At 36.6% G+C, this 15,147-nt stretch overlaps 1 protein-coding gene across 5 annotated transcripts in view; it reads right to left on the minus strand.

Moving 5' to 3' along the window:
* Window positions 1-2,070: 2,070 nt before the first annotated feature.
* The window catches only part of LOC113228782 (EH domain-binding protein 1), a 38,548-nt gene continuing 25,471 nt past the window's right edge, over window positions 2,071-15,147 (minus strand). For 3 of the 5 annotated variants that reach the window (XM_026462161.1, XM_026462162.1, XM_026462159.1), the window contains 9 exons: window positions 15,019-15,101; window positions 13,342-13,430; window positions 12,180-12,284; window positions 11,132-11,238; window positions 10,094-10,225; window positions 9,187-9,272; window positions 4,999-5,122; window positions 4,861-4,925; window positions 2,073-2,444 (listed from right to left, as the gene is read on the minus strand). In XM_026462161.1, coding sequence (XP_026317946.1) covers window positions 2,366-2,444; window positions 4,861-4,925; window positions 4,999-5,122; window positions 9,187-9,272; window positions 10,094-10,225; window positions 11,132-11,238; window positions 12,180-12,284; window positions 13,342-13,430; window positions 15,019-15,101 — 870 coding nt within the window. In that variant the 3' untranslated portion in view covers window positions 2,073-2,365. Of the gene's footprint in view, window positions 2,445-4,860; window positions 4,926-4,998; window positions 5,123-9,186; window positions 9,273-10,093; window positions 10,226-11,131; window positions 11,239-12,179; window positions 12,285-13,341; window positions 13,431-15,018; window positions 15,102-15,147 lie in introns of all 5 variants that reach the window. The other 2 variants (XM_026462160.1, XM_026462164.1) reach the window with 2 other exon arrangements.

Genomic DNA, 15,147 nt, shown 5'->3' on the forward strand with positions numbered 1-15,147 from the left:
GATCAAGAGTAGAAACTCCCGATTTACAGCATAGCTATTGCCTCTCTTGGGTACCTTCCAACTTCCACAAGACAGGCAATGCCGGTACCTCTTAGGATTTAATGCAGGGATTAAAATTCTTTGGTAAACCTATATACCAAATATTAAAATTAAAAAATAAATTAAGCAATTTTAATTAAATAATATTCTAGAGCATAACATTTTTGTTATAAGATGTCACATAAAGGCTCACATGTTACTTTAGACAGTAGACGGCAGTAATTCTTTATAATGCTGTCTTTGATAACTGTAATGTCACAATTATACTCGAGAACATTAAATAATTAAAAGAAATAATAAAGGATAATGAAGCTAAAATATTAATTAAGAAATACGCCAAATAATTATATTTAAATATAGGAAACACTTGAGTATTATATGTTTCACAACATGTAAGGCCGTTTTTATATTAAAGTACAGTCGTCGACATATTAAGTGACGCTTTACCACCGTAATAACGATGGTTGGCATACAGTAGCACAAAATAAGTACTTGCATCATGTCGTCCTTAAGTAAGAATGAATTAAAGGTGTAGTGTAGTACTACTGCAATTCCATAGTTATTGTATTAATGTGTAATGTATTTACGAGAATAGCGTTCGGAAATATTGAGGTTTCCGACTTTTCTGTTCAATGTGTATTGTATGTGATTCACTACACTACCATGTCAAAACACTATGAATCCCTGTACGGTGTTTTGTAATTTCCTTACAACAAGAAGCTTGGCGGCTATCAATGCAAAACAAATTTATTACTTTTGCATTTATAGCTTATTTTGCAAAATACAATAATATTGGGTAGATAGAACGATAAGTTTTAGTAGCAGTATACGAGTAGCTCCGTGTGAAAATGGAATTTATTATTTCATCGAATCGTTTGAGAAAAGTACTATATATACCTCGGCGGGAATGGAATGCCTGACTCGTACTTTTAATAGTTTCGAGTGTATAGTCATACTCGACCGGCAATCCCTTATTATAGCAGTAGAGCTCGTTGTAGTAGCAGTAGAGCTCCTTGTCAAAGAGTTCGTCCAAAGAAGTACTGCCACGATACCTCAGATTTTTGCGATTTAAAGCTCTGAGTGGCACTGTAACAGACGTGTCGCTTACCATCTGGGGCACGACTTGTCCGTCACGTCATTTAGTATCATAAAATAATAATAATAATAATATATAACGTACTAAGTAAGTTACGTGCAATTTTTTTTGTTATTTACTTGAAAAAGAACAAAACCTAGAAAAATCCTTGTTGAAGCCTTTCCTTAAAATGCTACTTTTGATATTACGGTGTTGGTTTGACACGGTAGTATATCTGTGTTTACTTATGATACTTACAAAATTATACGTCATATATACCGTCAATTCGTGCTAAAATGGACACACGATAGAGAAGATGATAATGGTTCAGTAATTTACCCAACCAGCATTTATGCTGCTTGGTGGGCCATAGGAAAAAACCAGTGCCGAAGAGGGGAAATATGATTTTGAACAAAATACTCAATATGCCACCGTCTGTACTTGTGTAAGCACACTTTTTTTAATTATTTTTCGTACATCACCATTCGTAAATCTAATGGACTGGTCATTATCCAAACAATTTCTTTACATTTCATTTTTACAGCATTCACTACTACCTGCTACCTAATTTTGTCAATTTTCAATTCTATGATGAAAATAATAAGATTGACAAGTATAGCGAGTGCTTTGTGCATATAATTCACACATTCGGATTTCAATTATTTTTTTTTTAATTATGTTATCGCACTAGATACATACTATCTAAGACAGATTAAAATGACTTCGATATATAGAGTTAAATTTTATTAGTGTATACTATATTCTAACAGGCGTTGTATGATAGACAACTGACAAAACTTTCAAACAGAGAATACCGGATTTCGTTTCTACGAAACCAACAACATGTAGCCTAGGTATCGACAACATACTATTAAAATTTGAAAGTTGTAGTGTAGAGTATTTCAGACAAGGCTCGTTATGGTTCCCAGTTTTAAGTGCATTTTTTTAAATTATATTTTTAGATCTACTGTATACATTTTGCTTGCAACTAAAAACAAATAAACAACAACGTGTCTTGTAGTTTCAGCTGATATTTCCTTGTTTAAGGTCAACTATTTAATGTAAGAATCAATCAATTACTTGTCAAAATACAGTACACGAATAAAGTCTGTTATAATTACGACTGCGGCCGGAATCACTAAAAAAATTTAAATTCCGGCTCTTAATGAAAAAAAAACATCAATACAATAAAATGTATCGCCCTTACCTATACAAGCAATTATGACCATCACGGCGTATTTTAAATTTTATTCACTGAAGTATACAGTTGTTTTTCCTTTGTATTTCTACTTGTGATAGATTATGTTCTATCTCCGCGTCATCTGCTATCCTGTGAACAAGTTTATTTTATCATAAAAAGGCTGTTTTGGGTTCTGGAGTCATTGCACTTTTGACATCAATGTTTATGTTGTCGCTACAAGAAAGCAATTCTTTTATCATCATTAGTCCATAATACGTAATAACGGTCACGAGCGCCTGTAAAGAAAGGGTTTATATTATAGCATGGACGAAAAAGTCAAGAGGATCGCCAATTGCGATACAAGACAGCGTAGACGGGTATTTAGTACTTACTCGTACACCAGATGTCGCGATGAGTACCAAATATCTACTTTTGTAACTAATTTGTTTTACATTGACAAGCTGCAATTTATCAAAGCCACTCTAATTTCTAGTGATAACTAACCAATAACTAGATGATGCTTATTAGTGCCAGCAATCCATATTGACTAGGATTAGCGCAATCTATCCGTATTAGGAAGCGTTAATTTATAAATTAGTTTGTAACGTACAATGCCATCTATTGACACGATAATTTTATATGATGGTCAATATTTGAACGTCACAAGACAAAAACTGACTTTTTTTTAATATTAATGGCCTTACCTTCGCATTTAGCCAATGAAAGGGTTTTGAAAGCTGAATTACAGATTATGGAAGAGGTACGGAACTTGGATGAAAAAGGATTGGGAAGATGGGTAGTTGTTATAACATCGGCATACGTATTAAAGCTTGATATTATTATTTTCAATAAATAAGGCCAGAATATTGTAAACATTTTTCTTGCATAAATATATAAACTTGTTATGGATGTGGGGAATGGGACACTGATTGCCAGGAGTTCGGAAATGAAAGTATCGTGGTCAATTGAGGGGCAGGAGAAGAAGATATGATTTAGATCCCCATGGGCCCAAAATGAGCATGCAGGGTCAGAAACAATTTTGAGTTTGAACAGGTGGGCAAGAGTTGTCACGTGACCAAGTCGTAGTCTACAAATAATGGAGGTAGTTTTTTGTTAAATTTCATCTTGCTGAACCATGGCTTGCGAGAGATAAACTCTTGAGTCAAGCGAGTAGTGCTTCCCTTTGGAGGCATCTGCCATCCAGTTTCTATTCTAGTTATATTCCATATTAAAGAGAAATTAATTGACATCCACGATCATTTACATAATATAAACTATTTCCAAGTTATTGATCAGCGCGATCTGGATATCACGACGGAATTTTTGCCTTTTTCAAAGTTATCATCTGCAGTATGGAGATTATCAGTCCTCTTGTGTTATTGGTTATAGTTTGTTTTCCAACGTTTGTAAACCGTTTTCTACGCGCAGGTTTTTTCCATAGCCATGTTTTCCCTTGCCGTTAACGAGAGCTTAAATTTAGGCAAATATGAATTTTGAAACTAAAGTCATACGTATGTGTCGCTACAGGGACTCGTATTGTCAATATCTCAATTGAGAACCAACCGTTCTTATATTGGGCTGCCGACGGCAGAGTCCAAATTCAAATTGTCAGCCTTTAAACATGGCGTTATCGATTTAACTAAAATCATTTGATCGGTTTCGAATTATTTACATGGTACATAATAGAAGATTGCTTTGTTTTAAAGGCAAAGGAAAATATAATGGGTCTACCTGTTAAGTTAAAAGCTCTTCGAAACATATCTGTCTTCCTTGTCATAACTAACGCATTCGCATTTTGGTAAGTTTCGAGATGTCAGTATCTTTTACCCAAATGTTTTTTTATTAACAACCCTGTAACTAGATAAGATATAAAAAACCGGTTATAGGGGATTGTAGATCTTTTTTCGCTGGTTCCAGATATGTTAATAACTTACGAAATGTCGGTTACGTTAGTTATGATCAATGGTTGGAAAAAGGTGTTCCACATATATAGATAAAGCTACAAGGAGCGACATAGAGTTGTTGAAATCACCAAATATTGATTAATTATTTTTTCGAATTCCGGATTTCCGGAATTGGTTTCATTGCATTGTAAGCCAAAACTACTGACCTAGGAAGCCGAAGTTAGGTTTTTTAAAGTATTTCTAAAAACAGAGAATAAAAAAGTAACGAGAACGGTTACTCTCCGCCCCTCCCTAGCTTTAGATACCGCACGCGCTCGGCATATCAGGAACGGCAACAGGGCTGTCAGTTATCTACTGCATTTTTTTTTACATGTCACCATTAGTTACCTTAAAAATCTATCTTCGACTTCCTATGTCAGTAGTTTGTTCTTTGATGTAGTAAAACCATTTGCGGAAATCCGGAATTGGAAAAAGTAATTAATTAATATTTGGTAGTTTTAACAACTGTACGTCGTTCCTCGTAGCTACGTCTAGGACACGTATCTATAAATGTGGAACACTCTTCTTCGACCATCTGTCGGACGTTCGCGGCGTCGGCAGCAGACTATCTCCACTTGAGCCGCGAGACTTTTACGGGTTTTGAAAGAAACGCCTGTACATACGCTCTCTCCTGCTCGTCCATCTCCTGCACCAGCCGGTCCCGCTCGTTGACGGCCGAGAGCAGCTCCTGCAACAGAGCGCCGGTCAGTCCCGTCTTTGCTCTTGCCCGCAGGCAAGGCTCAAGGCAGGATTTTACCCACCTGCAGCAGCAGGCGCTCGCGGCGCTTCTGCTGCGGCGTCTTGCGCCACTCGTCCACGCCCAGCGACAGGCGCAGCTCGCGCGCCAGCAGCTCGCAGCGCCGGCTCAGGTCCTCCTCCTGCTCGCTGGAAACGGCCGGCTCATTTTCAGAACCATTCACACAGCGGGCGTTTTTCCAGAAAAATTCCCAACAATTTTAAAAATATACTTTACAACTATCTTTTTGACTTTTATTTAGCGTGTATTATAAAATACCTAAAAGCCACCTAAAGAAAAATAAGATTTAAAATTAAATCACAACAGCGAAAAAAACCTTTCTGTTGGCTCCATCGTTTTCGTTCAGTAACTTCAAAAGCAGTAATAACATTTTTCGTCCTCCGAGACAGGCTAAGGCGTCTGTCTAGCCATTCTGCCAAATCTTAGATTACAATTTTTCCTCAACGTTTGGTTCTATTAAGGCGAAATCTCCTATCCAAATCTTCAGTATGTGGATGCGATTACTGGCAGGGCGTACCGTAATTTAGGGTTTATGATGCGCACATGTCAACCCTTCAGGAACTTGACTAGTTACAAAGTTGTATATTTCGCTTACGTGAGGTGTTTATTGGAATATGCCTGTCCGATTTGGTCACCATCCTACGCTGTACACGTGAAACGCATTGAGCGCATTCAGAAAAAAATGTTATCGTACTTAAACTACAGACTGTATATTTGAAAGTGAGACATACTTATAGAGTGCGTTATATTCCTGATTCTGAACCCAAAGAAATAATAAACTAAGGAACTTAACCTTTATAAAAATTTTTTTTTACTTTTTTTTATCGACTACTACTTGTGAACAACATTAGTCATCAAAATCTATGCACATCACTATTATTGCTCCGACGCAGCAGCGGGCGGCGGCATGGCTTTGTTCTCTCGCACGGCAGCGAAAAACAAAGCACAGGTCGGGGGTGGGGGCGCGGGCGCATACGCGAAATTGCTGTTTGCAGAGACAGTGCACGCGCAACCTTGGTCTAACGAAGACACATAAATTATTTGTACTTCTATTTATTCTAACGTCGAATTGACTGAGATAGTGTCACGCAGTTACGCAATAAATGGTGATGGTGCGAGGCAAGCTATTGAAATGTTCAGAGAAATATTCCCAAATTGGAGTTTACGCGGAGGAGGTAAACAGTGTCGAAGTGTTGCGTGAGAGGATTATTTCAGCATTTTATACTGTGAGACAAAATGTGTTTGTGCTGAACAATTTAAAACAAAATTTACTATGCCGTGTTAGACTATACATTGTGGAAAACGGTGGACATTTTGAACACTTGCTCCGTACCAAGTAAGTGTAAATCAACTGTAAATAACTAAAAAATCAATCATTGTAAATAACTTGATTTCACATTTTTAACTACGCCAAAAACCTCAATTCTTATTAAATGTTAACTAGTTACTAAATTATAAACTTATCTTTTTAGTACGTAAACCATTTCGATGATAGTTCAAGTAAAACATAATTAACATAAGCTAAAAAAGTAATCATTTTGATAACAGCTTTTTCCAGCATAACATAAATGAGTAGGTGAGTAACTTAGCTTTTATTTTCTAGAGAAATGAGGTGCTTTGTCGGTCCCAAGCCCGCGAAAAAGTAGGAAGGGAGATGTGAAATAATTGTTATTGTTGCTGTCTCACTCGACCCTCGCTTGGTAGTATTCCCATTGCACTCGAAATCAAGCGAATCGGTTTATTCCTATGTACACTTTAAAATACATTTGTTGATTTATTTTTTGTTCTATCCCACATCCTAATTTTATTTTAGTCTATGTTATGTTGTAACAGGATTTACTATTACATGTATGAATATGTCTCACTTTCAAATATACATCCAGTATAAATTTTGTAGAACTAGTCGGTCATATGTCGAAAACTGCAGACATTATGGACTGCTAACTCTGGAAGAAAGGCGTATGGTGATGGACATGGATCTTCTTTTTACCAGTCATGTTACGAGGGCGGCTCGATTGCCCTGAACTCCTATCTAAGATCTCACTCTCCACACCGAAGCGCAGGACCAGGCATACATCACTATTTTCTGTTCCTATTCATTCTACAAATTATGGCATGAATTGTGTTCTAACGCGAATCATGCGTCATCAATCATGTCTCAATCGAAAATTTTATGGACTGGATCCGTTTGTTGGATCAAAGCACACTTTTGAAAGGAAATTGGAAACAATCTTATTGGAAAATATTTGAAATTAACTGAAATTTAAAGGAGATCCGCCAAATCCCATACAAAATTACCCCAGGCCCGGCGCCAAAATAATGTAACTCAATTTTTAGAGTAAAAATAGCAAAAATATTATATAGTTTCGGTATTGCTAAATTCACATGCTAACATTGTCTTTTTGCCCGTTGAATTTTAATAGGGGCTCTTTGTAAAATTATATTTTTTTAGAGAAACGTCGTCATTTTTAGTTCATTAATCTTGTAATTAGTCATTATGGCATATAAGCATGTATGTACTGTACTGTGAACTATGAAAAAATAAATTAGATGTTCGAAACTATGTGTAAAATAAAACACTTAGTATGGTTATAAAATAATATATATTTTCATTTTCTCGACAGAATATATGTTTGATGGACTTAGTTTTCTAAATCAACTAATACAAAATCTAAGCCTAGAGCTGGGTGGTCTAAATCACGTTCATTGTGTCTAGCCCAACCCAAATAGTACATGACGCTTATTACATGGGCGCAACTTCCCAGTGTTCTGTTCCCGTGATAACAGGAACAGTAATGTTCTTTCACTGCCTCGATTCCAAAAACCGCAGTATTAAATAACAAATAGGTATAATAAGTTTTTGATCTGACATGACGTGAATTAATTCTGCAGCGAATCAGTACGTTGTTTGTATGCGACTGTGACCTTATAACTCGATCATTTATTATATCTATTTGTTCTGAGTGTCTGTAAACCTCGATTTCATATACGCCAGTTCTCTTCGTGTGTTCGCTGCAGTACGAACGTGCTATTTTGAGGTGATATGTGCCTATAGCGAATTTTATCAGATCTTCGTACGTCAGCTTCGGAAAATCTGATACTTCTGGATTGTTTGCGTCCAATCTAGTAAATGATGCTCTTTGCCTGTTCAAGTTGTTTTCTAAAACATACGCGGCCAACAGATTTGTTTTATGTATGTTGCGGTTTATTGATGCAATAAAATCATCAGTAAATCTACTGTCTTCGTAAGGCTCCTGAAAGCAGTTTATCAAAGCCGCTGCTATTTTGAAATCTGTGAATGTTTTCGTCAAGGTATTGTTAAACATTCTGTTGCGGAAGATTTTAAAGCTATTTTTAAACTTGCCATTCACAGTTTCTACAACCCAACGACACATGGTTATTAGTCGTGATTTGTTGGCCTCTTCTGTAGTGAGTTGAGTTTCATTTAATAATAATAATATGATTGATATACATGCTTATATGCCATAATTATTTATTACAATGTTAATGAACTAAAAAGGACGACGCTTCTGTAATAAATAGAATTTTTCATAAAGCGCCTATGAAAATTCAACAGGCAAAAAAACTATGTTAGCATGTGAATTTAGCAATACCGAAACCATATAATATTATTGCTATTTTTACTCTAAAAACTGAGTTACATTATTTTGGCGCCGGGCCTGGGGTCATTTTGGCGGATCTCCTTTGAATACAATGCGGTGTACCACTTACAGAACTGGTTTATTTTTCTTGTTTCGTGCTTTTTATTTAATAACTTTTTTGAATGCATGCTTTTTTGCAAGATTAGCACTCTCACTTTTTTTGCTATGCTTATTATTGTAATTGTGTTCTTTTTTTTTTCATTTCTAGAAAAATATCCAGAAAATACCTATTTTCTGAAGAATATGATTTTTTTTAAATGGCAATTTTTCCATGACCCCCAACACTAACGAGGACCTCTAGACGTATCTCGCACGTACCTCCCGAATTATACGTGAGCAAAATATTATTTTAAAACGAGATAAAAAGGAAAAATTCAAACCTGAATACTATAATTTGAAGCTATTCAGAGCTAGAATAAATATACGAACTTTAAAGTATACAAAACTGTCGGTAAACATTAGGTGAGGCAGCAATTTAAGTCTCTATCGGAAACGGAATACTTCTTTTAAAATGGATATTCAGTACTTACAGTATATTAAGTTGCATTTGCCGCCGTATAAGTGCGTTCTTCTTGTTGACTAAGTTGAACCATTGAGACATCAGTCTGTCTTCCTCCTGTGTAACATTTCCATATGTTAGAAAGGGACGACAATATTATAACCTGGCCGTTCGGCCACTTCGAATTTACTGAAGATATAATAACACGAGTGCGTTTAATATAAAAATGCTTGAATTAAACAACGGCACTTGAAATTTTATAACCAATTATGGAGTGGATCAAACTATTTTTTATTTTATCGTTTTAAAAGTGCACACTTTTAAAACGATAAAATAAAAAAATAGTTTCATAAAAATCCTAAAAAAATGGAGAATCTAAATCAAATACTCCACCTTTTTAGAAAAAGTTTGTAGTACGATTAAAAGCGCATCAAACTTGACACTTAGAACTGTTCTTATGATAAACGGCCTTTTGTCGTCCTACATTATTGTTTAACAAAATGGCGAACAATAAAATACATAAAGGACAAAAGGGATAGGAAGGGACAAGAGGGGATAGGTACCGGATCACGAGGTGTAGACACACAGACGAGCAGAACATATCGCCATTTATTACTCTGAAAGCAAAAGATGTGATTTGGAGGCGGTAAGGAAGACTGTATTTTTTGTGATTTTGATTGCGTGTCGAGTTTTGTGTTTTTGATCGTTTTTAGATCAACCAATCGTTTTTCGGTCAATTCTTTTAGCACTTGTTGGCACTGGCGTGCATACTAAAATCGTGTTTTTTTTGTTTTTTTTCAGAGAACCGTTGATGCGTACCGTCGGTACGTATCAGTGTTACCAGCGGTCGGATTCTCTAAGCAGTGCCCGCCTAGACAGGACGAGCTTGGAGAGAAGAGTACTGCAATCACATTCGGACAGTGGAGGCGAGTCCCCACCTGCGTGTTGTCGGCCTGCTCCATGACGCGGCGCAGCTGCTTCTCCAGCGCCGCGGCGCGCTCGTCGATGGCCTTCTGCTCGCGCTCCAGCGCCTCCAGCTCGCTCTGGATGTACGAGCCCGTCTCCTTGCCCTGCGGCAGAAGCACCGTCAGCAGGCAGTTACATATTACGAAAATATATGCGGGCTTGGCACGAATGGATATCCGAACGTAGTGGGAGGTAAGATGATATATGTACATAAGCACTATCCGAATGGGCTAACGAGTGAGACGGTTTGAGTGAATGTTTAAATCAAAAATGAGTGAAGATGTGTACTTGGAACGAGAAGACGGATGAAGAAGGACGTGTGCTAAGCTAATTGTAAAAAGGTTTAAGTTTCTTAATTTTTTTATGTAAAACACGTTTAACAAATAAAAGGTTTCTTTTCACAATTTTTGGTCATAATTGAAGTCTCCTGATCCCCACATATATTAAAATATATAATAATAATAATACATAAAATTTATGTTATAAAAACGTCGAATAGTTGGTTTATTCGCTAAATGAATGACTATAGTTATTATTATCCTAGAGCGGGTAACATCGAATGGAGTTGTAGGGAAATAGTAATGAAAAGCAAAGGGATCTATTTTATAAATAAAAACTATCTCTAACAACTAAACAATCTAGACACCATTTTGTATGCGTGGTATCAATTAGGAAATAGTACTGTGTAATAATTTTTATCTTATTTTTAAAATGTGAATAGCGCCACTCTCTTTGCAAACACCCTTACAGGGTGTCACATGTACTGTAATTTTAATATTATTAACATGTGACTATGCAATAAACGATTACACTACAATCTCAAAAAAAAACTGGTTTAACGGTAAAGAGAAACCTACATATCGGTGACTTACAACACTCATCATAAACGCTGGAAACAATCGTGAAATATATGGAAATTAATTAAATACAAAACGGTATTTTACATAGCAAATATTTTGTTTTTCGTACCCGCCATCGCAGCTTTAATTCATAAAAAACTAGTGAGGTACCTCATCCATATTGTCCTTGTCCGGCGTTAGCCTGTCCAGCATAGCGGAGAAGGATTGCAGAGGAGACCCGCTTTTCACGCTCCGGGTATCTTCGCTGTTGCGCTCCTCTGCGCATACAAATAAAATTCCGATTAGAATAACCTATCACAAATCACCCTTTGTAGACGGTGCTGCAATGGAACTGCACTGCCTGAGGGATGAGGCAAAAAAAATGAGGTTGGTGTTGTCTCTGGTTCGAGTCCGGTAGGACCGAAATAATTTTCTTTGTCTTTGTTCGATCTTTGTACCACCAATAATAATACAATAACAAAATAATTAAGTATTTTCACAAAAAAATATATGAATACGCGACTCATCTGATATTAAAAAGACATAATGTTACTTTTATTTCGTACAGCTTTATTATTAATTAAATTTTTATTGAATTGATATTCAATTCATTTTTGTGAAATTACTCCACTAGTTTGTTATAATTATTAATACAAAGATCGAACACTCAGAAAAAATTCCTTCGATTCAGTCGGAGTCGAACCGACGTCTCCTTGCATACCGTGCCAGACGCTATATCAACTAAGCCACGGAACGAACCAACGGACCTCACGAATTTGTCTATGTGCTTGTGTCGTGTCTTTGTATTTGGTTTTTCAACGAATTTTTAGTCGTAGCGCCATCTATGAGAAATCTATGAAAGATTTATCACCCAGTTAGTACCTTTACAGCTACCGGTCCTGGCGAGAGATGTCGCTATTCATTATTAGCATTATTATTTTTATTTTATTAATATTGTCAGTTATCTAAAAACATTAAATTCGAAATCCCGTTATTTCATTTATGGCGATATGCGATCATTGAAATTAAAAGTCGACATTGGCACCATCATTTCAAGTTTTAATCCAATCTTGTTAGTTCTATCGACCATAATGTCCGTTTTGTCAGTGTCGATTCTCGTTCTTTTCGCTCTTCTTAGACTTATCGATATTGGTACAGTAAATTTATCGCAAATTCGAAAAGTAATTAATCAAATTAATAGGTAAATTAAAAGTCTTACCAGATCGGTCTGGACTAGCGGAGCTCTTCCTCGACCCGTTACTGGAGTTGGAATGCACGGAGTCAGCACGCGCTAGTAGAGCGTCCAGTTGTTCTACTCCACCCGCTGTTCGACAAATAATTAACTGATATATAAACATGCCACATTAACACACTAAATACATATTTCATCTAATATTAGGAAACGTAGTGTACAGAATTACCTGAATTATACATAAAATAATGGGAACTCCATAGAAATACGGAACGTCGATTGCCTACAGAAGCGCAGCCATCTTTTCTTAAATTTTTCTTTTTGGCATTATCCGTGCGCACAAAATTTTACAGTTGAATCTTTACCCCATAGATTAACAAGATTTGCGCTTCGTCGTCGTGGAGTTTCAGTAGCCGTTGGTAGCGGTAAAGGAAAACATCGTGATGAAGATAATGCACAACTCTTGGGAAACCTATTGAGCAACTCACGGCCGTTTCCTTACATGCGACCTAGTGTCCAGCAGCAGAACGTATAATAGATTGATGATTATGATAGATGATATTTGAGAAGCTTCATAAATCTCTGACAGTTGTTTTGACTTTAACTTTTCTCTACTGACTCGATCTTATAGCTCAGTTGGTAGAGCTGTGGCCCTAGTTTGGCATACGCACGCAGGTTCCAGTCCTGTCAGAAAAAATCTTTTGTGTACCATATTTGTATTAATAATTATAACAAACTAGTGGAGTAAATTCACAAAAAAATATATTAATATCATGATAGTAAAACATCATGTTATTCAATAAAAATCAATTTAAGAAATTTCTATGTTAGGATATTCCTTGTAACTAATACTAATACAGAAATTATATCAGACCAAGAGACACGAAAGTTGGTATCCCGTACCACATTTACTTGAAACGAGTTTGGGATCTATCGCGTACTACCCAAGGTGCTTAACGACTGTGCTACCGAGATTTACGGCTAGCAACAATTCATAATAATCCGGGTTTTCTCAGGGCCAAAAGAACTGAAATATAGCACACAGTACCGAAGCCACGAATCAGGTGTGCCTTTTCAGCTACCATAAAAGTTTCAAGCTATTAAATAAACCGTATTCAGAATATACACTAGTGCTTGAATTTGTTACGGCTTCCTTCTAACGCATCTTAGTACCGAGATGTTTTCTTACCGGCGGCAATTTCGTCCATGACCGATTGCTTGCTGATGATCTCGACGGTGCCGCGTGTCGCGCGGTTCGGCGATAGAGGGGAATTAGGGCTGCAAACAAATTATCATATTTTATATATTTTGGGAAAATTCACTAACTTTAGTGCTTCATTGGCCGGGAAGTAAGTTCCGCCGAAGAATGTGTAGTGTTTTTCTCAAACAATGTGAAACAATAATAAAAGATTAAAGGGAGAAAGATGTATATAGGAAAGTTAAACAAAATTTTAATTACTATTAAAAGTTTGACATTTTCTTTTAGCACTTGTCCTAAACAACTGCTACTGAAAATGATGCTTTTCCAAGCTCATTAATAGTCTGCCAAACTTCCGATGACGTGGTTGAATGTGCATCCATTATTGTATTTTCGTTACCGCTCTTCTCATCAGCACTCATTTTCGTGACGAAAATCCAAAAGAATACCAAGGCACTTTAGTTTATTTTACCGTCTTCTTTTTCTTTTTTTTAAATAGAATAGCTATATAGGTAGATGTTTTATTAATTCTCTCCATGACGAATGGCAGTTGGTTAGGATATTGTCTAAAGAATGTGCTAATTTGTTACACCATAGGATGTACTTTATCCGATTACATAAAACCATGGAAACAGGATAAAATAAAAGTCTAAAACGAATTATTTTAGAATAAAAATATCTAACTTTGTACATAATTTTTATATGGAGATATTTCTCTTTAAGTACTACAGAGAATCTGCAAAAACTGAAGCCCTATTAGTTATTAAATTCGCATTTATCCCAAAATTTACAAATTGCCCAGCCAATTAACGACACGACGCACCGCCCGCTGCTGCCATCGGGCGCTTGTCGACGTCGGATCTGTGTTAAGTTTTCTCCTACTGTTCCTATTTTATCCACATTTATTTACACCGCAAGTATTGCGGGACGCGGGAGGCGACCCACCCCCAAACCTCACCTCCTGAAATCTAGGCTCGTGTTGAAATAACTGGCCTTAACGAATGGTAGTAACAAAATTTATCAATTATTATATGGCGAAGTGACATTACGGCCAAGTACACGAAGCAAACTATAAAACAGCGCGTTGGTATGGTGTGGTCTAACGGGCTGGTGTACTCAACTCGACGTTCAGGCGCTAATTTATAGCCTCGTTTTCACAGTTATTAATTTGAAATGGAACAATACACCAACTTGTTATCTCTAACAAATAGATGACGTTAATATGAATTCGTCAGATTGTTGTAAAGGTCGGTCGGCAACACAGAATTACAATGTTGGCACACCTGCATAACAGGTTAGCCAATTGTGGCGTGTGTACGCGGGCGGGAGAACCGCCAATTGACAGACTGACTATTTTAAACAGCCATGCAGTGCACCCATAAAACCTCGCGAGTTGCAACGTTCCATCAGTTCCAATTATATCAACCACGCTATATTTCTATAGTTAAGTGTGTGGACGTTTTGTGGAAGACTGTTTCTCCGTAAATGCCCACTCAAAAGCTTTCCTTTTCTTCGTCATATACCAAGCGGAATTGAACGCTTTTTGTAACCACGGGGTTTTGTTTAAAAAGTTTGAAATATAGATTTAAAATCGAATTTTTTAGTTAGATACCTTTCTTAAACAGAAATGAGATATGTCAGAAGTGGTTTAAGGCGCAAATGACTTACCTAACAATGCCCGCTCGCGCATCAGCGATCAGTTTTCTCGCTCGCTCCCGGAGCATTGTCTGTCTTTCTTCCACCGTCATCGACTGTACACACAACGTTTTAAATATTATAATATCATCATCATCGTCG

Source organism: Hyposmocoma kahamanoa, unplaced genomic scaffold, assembly GCF_003589595.1.
Source record: "Hyposmocoma kahamanoa isolate Upper Pololo Valley unplaced genomic scaffold, ASM358959v1 240, whole genome shotgun sequence".
Lineage (NCBI taxonomy): Eukaryota > Metazoa > Arthropoda > Insecta > Lepidoptera > Cosmopterigidae > Hyposmocoma > Hyposmocoma kahamanoa.